General features: G+C 44.5%; 1 protein-coding gene across 1 annotated transcript; it reads right to left on the bottom strand.

The window, feature by feature from the left end:
- Positions 1-1,111: 1,111 nt before the first annotated feature.
- Positions 1,112-4,747, bottom strand: LOC309544077 (uncharacterized protein; the record flags this gene model as incomplete). Its single annotated transcript, XM_082276463.1, has 3 exons — positions 1,112-1,997; positions 4,353-4,454; positions 4,542-4,747. The coding sequence occupies 3 exons, from the start codon at positions 4,745-4,747 to the stop codon at positions 1,112-1,114; spliced, it is 1,194 nt and encodes a 397-aa protein (XP_082132589.1).
- Between the last annotated feature and the right edge of the window lie 3,765 nt (positions 4,748-8,512).

Raw genomic sequence — 8,512 nt, forward strand, 5'->3', positions numbered from 1 at the left:
CCACCAATGCCACGTATCTGTGCCACAAATCAGTGCCACGTATCAGTGTCCACCAGTGCCACGTATCAGTGCCACAAATCAGTGCCACGTATCAGTGTCCACCAGTGCCACATATCAGTGCCACAAATCAGTGTCCACCAATGCCACGTATCAGTGCCACAAATCAGTGCCACGTATCAGTGTCCACCAGTGCCACGTATCAGTGCCACAAATCAGTGTCCACCAGTGCCACTTATCAGTGCCACAAATCAGTGACACAAATCAGTGCCACAAATCAGTGTCCACCAGTGCCATGTATCAGTGCCACAAATCAGTGCCACAAATCAGTGTCCACCAGTGCCACGTATCAGTGCCACAAATCAGTGCCACAAATCAGTGTCCACCAATGCCATGTATCAGTGCCACAAATCAGTGCCAAGTATCAGTGTCCACCAGTGCCACGTATCAGTGCCACAAATCAGTGTCCACCAATGCCACGTATCAGTGCCACAAATCAGTGCCACGTATCAGTGTCCACCAGTGCCACGTATCAGTGCCACAAATCTGTGCCACGTATCAGTGTCCACCAGTGCCACGTATCAGTTCCACAAATCAGTGTCCACCAATCAGTGTCCACCAGTGCCACGTATCAGTGCCACAAATCAGTGTCCACCAATGCCACGTATCAGTGCCACAAATCAGTGCCACGTATCAGTGTCCACCAGTGCCACATATCAGTGCCACAAATCAGTGTCCACCAGTGCCACATATCAGTGCCACATATGAGTGCCACAAATAAGTGTCCACCAGTGCCACATATCAGTGTCTTGGGGCGACTTGAGAAGTCGCCCGAAAAGTCGGAGTAGTGTGAATGGAGTACAGGGTTGTTTTTTTTTTTTTTTAATAATGCTCTCGCTCTGGTTATACCTTATTTTTTTGACCTTGTAGTTTAATTGCACAAACAAAATCTCGGGTCACATGACACCACAAATAAGCACTTTGTATGATACCATGAATGCACACCAATACAGAATGTTAGATTGCAATAATACCTTTATTTGAAATGATACAATGATACCTTTAAATTTATTTAATGCACATCAATACAGAGATTGTCACTTATCAATTGCCATTAGCAATTTTCAATGGCTTCCATTTGCCATGGAACCTGTCCTGTGTTCATGAAGAAGTTGTTGAAGGAATCTCGAACATATGCACCAGTTGTGTTCCCACGACTCCCGCTCCATTGTGCCCTCTGCATTGTGTGCATTAAAGCATCTTCAAAGCACACGCCATCCCGCTTCCTTACAAAATTATGTAAGATGCACGCTGCCTTGGCTGCGCATATTGCGTTTTGCATGTTGAGATTTATGACGCTGTGCAAAAATCGCCATTTGTTTGATAGCAGGCCGAAAGCACACTCAACCACTCTCCTTGCTCTGGTTAGCCTATAGTTGAACACCCTCTTCTCCACATTGAGGTTTCGGCTTGAGTATGGCCTTAGAAGGTGTTCATGAAGCGCAAACGCTTCATCCCCAACAAACACATAGGGGACAGGTGGACCATTGGTTCCCAGTAGTGGATTGTTATCAGGTAGGTCTAGGTTATTGTTACGTAGCATCTGGCCAAAAGTAGAATGCGCAAAGATGCTGGAGTCCGAACTACTCCCGTAAGAGCCAATATCAATGTAGCGGAACCAATAATTGGCATCCACGACCGCCAATAGAACAAAAGAGAAATATTTTTTATAATTAAAATATTTTGTACCACTGTCAACTGGTTTAATTACTCGTATATGCTTGCCATCTATAGCTCCTACACAGTTTGGGAAATTGCATCTTTCCCAAAAGACTTTAGAAATTGAGAGCCACTCGTCCTCCTTAGGTTGGGCCATCTCCACATCATGTAAGACATTCCAGATTTTGGCACAAGTGTCCCGTATAATGTAGCTAGCTGTGGATTTCCCAATCATAAATGCAAAGTGTAAACTGGCCAAGGATTGACCAGTTGCTAAGTACCTGTAGAAAAAGAAAAAAAATTACATAATTATTTTATTTTTTTACAGGAAAAGCTTAAAGGACGATTACGCCCGTTACAAGCGCCAGTTAAGAGAGTTCCGTAGTGGGCAGGCAGCTGAAGAACCTCCGCAATACATACATGCAAGAGACTTGGACTTTCTGTGGCCTTCATTACAAATGAACAAGTAGGTCATGTTACTTTAAAAATTACATATGAAGTATGCATGCAGACATTCTAGAGCATGTTTTTTTTTTCCACAGTACCCAAAGTTCCTGGAGCAATACAGCTCATGAAGAAGAGGAGGACATGTATGCAGTGGAGGAAAGTCAGGAACGTCCAAGCCAAGAATTAGCAGAAATGCCATCACCGGACATGGCATTACCGGACATGGCATTACCGGACATAAGTTTAAATGAAATGCCAGTTCCAGACATGCCAGTTACAGAAATGCAATTACAAGAAAGACCATTGGCAGAGGTATCAACACCCAGTGAAATTCAAACCAATAACAGACCATCTGCCAGCCCCGAAATGCTTCCCCCCCCTGCTGCTACACTACGGCGATCCACAACAAGGGCCCCTAGACGAAGGAATGACCGATACAATCAAGTAGTCACCATGATGTCACAATTTGCCCAAAGAAGGGAGGAAAAGCCAACGGTGATGTTCCTCAAAAGTCTAGAACGATTTGTGGGCAAAGTGCCAGAATCGAGGCAGATAGCCATGAGGAAGGCAATATTTGATTGTATTTCCTCCTTCATCCCCTCAGATGACCCACCCTGCCCATCTTCAGCACCTTCCCAAATGACCTGTCCTCCACCTCCTTCTTACCACCACGCACCATCCACATACACACCAGCACCACCACCGCCAACACGACCACCTCCCTACTCCGGTTTTCAGCATTACCCAAACACCTCTTCTGCTCCATCCACATACTATCCTTCACAAGATTCCCCGCAACCTCCAACTGGCCTTCATTCAAACTATGCATCATACACTCATTCATCCAATCCCGCACACTCATTTCATCCTCCTCCTTCCATGCATGCTTCCCAACCAGCTATGCATCCCTCGACATTTTGCTCCGGCTAAGGCTAACACATCCTCAGGTCCTTCTGTCTCCACCAATCAACAGGGAGGAATATTTGATAATTTATGCCCAAGCTCCCCTTCTCTAACTTTTCACAATTTGTGAATTTTTTTTTTTTTCTACAGTTGTTCTAAGGCAATGGTTGCAACGTTCATTACTGAGGTTTACTCAGGACACTCTCCTGTCTTCAACAGTTTTAGCATAGAGTTCTATGCAATTAAGCATATTAAAAAAATTTAAAAAAATGTACCACAAGTACAAATGTTGTGTTTGTGTCTCTTATTCATACGGGGTAGAGCATGGCTTATTCATAGGGGGTAGAGCATGGATGCTCAACCTGTGGCCCTCCATCTGTTGTGGGACTAAAAATCACATCATGCTTGTAACTGTCAGCAGCTTGCAATGGTTAATGGGACTTTTAGTTCTGCAACAGCTGCAGGGCCACAGGATCAGCAATACCTGGGGTAGAGGACAAGGGGGAGGAGGTTGGAGGTCTTTGGAGTGTGGGAGTAAACCCACGCAGGCACAGGGAGAACATACAAACTCCAGGCAGGTAGTGTCGTGGTTGGGATTCCAACCAGCGACACTCTTGCGGGTGCACATGGTGGGAAGGGAGGTGTTTGTACGTGGCACTGGTGGACACTTATTTGTGGCACTAATACGTGGCACTGATACGTGGCACTGGTGGACACTAATACGTGGCACTAATACGTGGCACTGATACGTGGCACTGGTGGACACTAATACGTGGCACTAATACGTGGCACTGATATGTGGCACTGGTGGACACTTATTCGTGGCACTGATACGTGGCACTGGTGGACACTAATACGTGGCACTGATACGTGGCACTGGTGGACACTTATTTGTGGCACTGGTAAACACTGATACGTGGCACTGGTGAACACTAATACGTGGCACTGATACGTCGCACTTATTCGTGGCACTGATACGTGGCACTGGTGGACACTAATACGTGGCACTGATACGTGGTACTTATTCGTGGCACTGATACGTGGCACTATTGGACACTAATACGTGGCACTGATACGTGGCACTGATACGTGGCACTGGTGGACACTTATTCGTGGCACTGATACGTGGCACTGGTGGACACTTATTCGTGGCACTGATACGTGGCACTGGTGGACACTTATTCGTGGCACTATTACGTGGCACTGATACGTGGCACTGATTGTAAGTGGAGTAGGGTGAGGGAGATGGGGTTTGAGAGGGGATGGGGACGTGGGTTGTTGCTTACCGCAGTGTAATGATCAGCCTTTCCACAGGTGGAATACAGTCACGAAAATCAGTGTCTTGACGCTGAAGATGTGCAGTGAGTAACTCCAGCAACTCATCAAAACTGTACAATATAATATTGATTGTTAGTGGTCAAATAATATATCATACATAGTACAAGCTTATTGAGGATATTAGGAGATGAACACACCTTTTTACTGACATCCGCGTGTATTGAAAAAATTTGTCCTCGTGCACACGAAGGTCATCATACATTGCCCAGAACTGGCCACGATGTCGCCGATTAGCAATCACAGGATGGACCCAGTATTGTCGATTACTCTCTTCCTTCTCTTCCTCCAGCATCAGAAGTGCAAGTGATGCACAAAACAGAAATCCTCGTTCATTGTCGTCCATTTTATAAGCAGCAGAGAACTCACACAGACAACAAAGAACACCACAAAATGAAGAAGAGGAGGTCCCTGGGAGGTCCAATGCAGGGGAGGAGGTCCCTGGGAGGTTCCTTTGCAAATTTTGTAAAAAAAACACAATGCTTTTCATTGGCCAACTCACTACACAAAAACGCCTATAAAGAACGCCATTAAAAACGCCTGTAAAACGCTTGTAAACGCTTGCAAAAACGCCTGAAAAAACGCCAAAACAAGGCTGGAAAAACGCCTGAAAAACGCCAACGCTGACATGTGAACGGAGCCTAAAATAAAATATAAATTAATATGTGAGTGTATCCAATACAACAATTTAAAGAGAAATATGGCTTTTTGAAAAAATAAACCATAATACTCACCACCTAGATGGCTGCAGCACTGATCCCAAGAACTGAGCGATGATACACCATAGACCACTGATCGCTCAGCTCTCTCAGCCTTCAGCCTGCAGAGAGCCAGCGATTGTCAGCCAGTCTCTCTGCTTTGCCTATCCAGTGCTCACTGGAGCACTGGGCTGTGGAGGGGGCGGAAGCAGCTGTCTCAGGCTCTCAGTGGCTCACTTTAAAATGGGGATCTTTTAATGAGCCTGGATCAGCTGAAAACAGATGACAGGAGCGCAGCTGTACTCCTGCGATCCATAGGAGAAGCATAGCCAAAATAGCATTGGCCATACTTCTCCTTTATTAAACACAAAAGCACAAAAATACCCCTTATCATGAAGGAGTTAAGTGTTGACCTTGTATTCTTGAGTCAGTGCTGCCCCAGTTTTATAGACTTTGATAAATGATCATCAAATTTATATTTTTTCTTATGAGAAAAAAGTATCTTAAGAACAAGGTAACTGGGACAGCTCACTAGGTAGCAGCAGCAACCTAAATGTTTAGTGATTTTGCTATGTGCATGCAGAAATAATACAGATTTATTTTTTATAGTATAAGCAGTATAAGGATCTTCACAAATGCATACAAGGAGTGTAAAAATGTATTATAGTTGACACGTGAAAATATAAATCCTATCATGTGCATATAGGTATTATATAGTGATTTATCAGTTGTAGGTTTATCTAGAGAGCTATCTGCTTCTTTTATGTCTTAAAGTATATGTGGAGGGAGGGCAGTACTGGTCGGTGTCATATTCTTGCCGAATACTCCAGGTTGTGTGGCCTCGGGGGGTTCTCAAACTATGCCAGGCGATGAATGGGGTCACTTTACCTTTCACCTGAGGTAACACTCACGCAGAATGCGTTCATCAATGCCCAGGACCAGGCAGAGACTGCAGTCATGTGAAGAATCAAACATTAACCACTTGCCGACCGCCGCACGACTATCTACGTCGGCGGTCAGCCCCTCACAGGCAAACTAACGTAGGGCTACGTTGCTTGCTTGTGAGGGTCTAGGGAGCGAGCGCGCGCCGCCGGAGGCGCGCTCCCGCTCCCGCGTGGTCACGGACCCCCCCGCGCGTGTGACCAGCGGACCCGATGTCCGCCGGCCACTCGGCGATCGGCGGGGGAGAGGGAGAATGTCAGGCAGCTTGTGTAAACAAGCCACCTGTCATTCTCCTCGCTGTAAAGACACTGATCACATGGATCTACTATGTAGATCCGTTGATCAGTGTCCTTACAGCTCAAGCCACAGCCAATCACAGTAGAAAGCACGCCCCTAGGGACACACACAGCCCCTCCCTCCCAAATAAAGTTAACCCCTTCATTGCCAGTGTATTTTTACAGTAACAGTGCATATGTATAGCACTGATTACTGTAGAAATGTCACTGGTAACCCCAAAAGTGTCAAAAATGTCAGTCAAGGGTCCGATCTGTCCGCCGCAATGTCGCAGTACCGCAAAAAAAAATCGCAGATCGCCGCCATTACGTGTTAAAAAAAAAACAACAAAAATGACAAAAATCTTTCCCTTAGTTAGTGAATGCGATAACTTTTGCGCAAACCAATCAAAATACGCTTTTTGCGATTTTTTTTTACCAAACATAGGTAGCATAAAACAAATTGGCCGAAAATGTTAAAAAATTTTGATTTTTACATTTTTTGGGGGGGGGGGAATTTCATATAAAAAAATGAGAAAAATATTGCTATTTTTGCAAAATTGACGCTCTTTTTTTGTTTATAGCGCGTGATCAAAAAATCGCACAGGTGATCAAATACCACCAAAAGAAAGCTCTGTTTGTGGGAAAAAAAGGACGCCAAATTCGTTTAGGTACAGCGTCGCACGACCGCGCAATTGTCCATTAAAGTCACGCAGTGCCGAATCGCAAAATACCCCCTGGTCGGAATGGGGGTAAAATCTTCCGGGGCTTAAGTGGTTAAGGCAGTTCCCCGACTTAGAGATGAGCCTCACTGTGTGTAGTAATAAAGTGCAGAGTTCCTTTGAAAAATGATTTGTCCCATGTCACTACACACAACACATTACTTGTATGTTGCATTAGTAGGGACGTCCTGAGCCTGCCCTCACTCCACCAGTCCAGCATACCTCTGTTACCTCACTCCCAGTAACAGAATGGGGTCCTGCCGAGCACCTAACACAGGCCTCATGCATGCTCACACTTAACTCTATCTTTCCAATACCATGTGACCAGGCCATAGATTTCCGTAATGTTAATCTGCTCCCAGTTACCATGGGAAATGGGCTGATAGGTAGGCAGTCTGAAAATAGACCCCCTCACTACCGGAGAACCTGTCACCTTACCAGGTACCACACTGCTATGGCTGGTTGCTGTAGCTTGTTCCTACACTTGGTGACCCATAGCAACTACACTTCTCTTCCTTGTCTTGCCAGGTTACCCTTTTGTAGCAGTGTTACTTCATACCCTATAGTTTAATTACAGACCCAGGTTCTCCAGAATGCGCCAGAACCAACATACACCACTTTGAATAAACTTAGAATGGTTAACATTATACCAAAATTGTTATGCAAAAATATATAAAGTAAATATATAATCTTAAACAATAAATACGTGAAGGTGTAAAATAATAAATAATATATAATCAATATCCTAATATAGCAGGTCCATTAAAACAATCTCCATATACATAAATATTTTAAAGTGCTCAATGTAAGAAAAACACTCATGTGTGTGAATCCGACCAAATGAGTATCGGTATGGTGGTGTACCTGTGCTGCCACGCAGCTTTAACTGTCTAGCAGTTGTTATTACATGTTATGCTATGCTATGTTATTGGTATCTTCCTTGCACCCCTGCTGTCTGGCTAGTTGGTTGCTACCACCTCCATTTCCTGCTGTAACTTCATTTTGTGTAGTGGTTATGAGGAGACTGCAGAGTGTGGAAGCTGTGTAACTTCATTGGAAATGTATCTATGGAAAAGTCTCTATGTTTATGCCTTTGCAAACTTGAAGCATAAAGAAGCATTGGAGAACACCTCTGCAGTCTTTATTCATTGAGTAAACTATCTGTTAAAGTCATCATTCAACCTGCTGCACACACTTTCAGACTGAGTCTACAAGAAGGTCACAGGTACAATCAATGCTGAGACAGAACAGTAAATTTCCATGAATCCATCACATGGTTATCTCTGCAGCTTCAGAAAGTACATTTCCAGAAGAATCCATCACAGGTATCTCTGCAGCTTCAGAAACGTGAGTAAACACTTGCCTGTGTGTCACCAAAAGCTTTACTCTGCATATGAAGCCAGCCACCAACTGAATGCTTCATTACTGTTACAGCCTTCTGAGCTGAGCTATCCAGTCTGAACCAGTTTTAGCACTA

This window comes from Pelophylax lessonae (genome assembly GCF_965119305.1).
Source record: "Pelophylax lessonae genome assembly, contig: HAP1_SCAFFOLD_850, whole genome shotgun sequence".
NCBI classification, from domain to species: domain Eukaryota; kingdom Metazoa; phylum Chordata; class Amphibia; order Anura; family Ranidae; genus Pelophylax; species Pelophylax lessonae.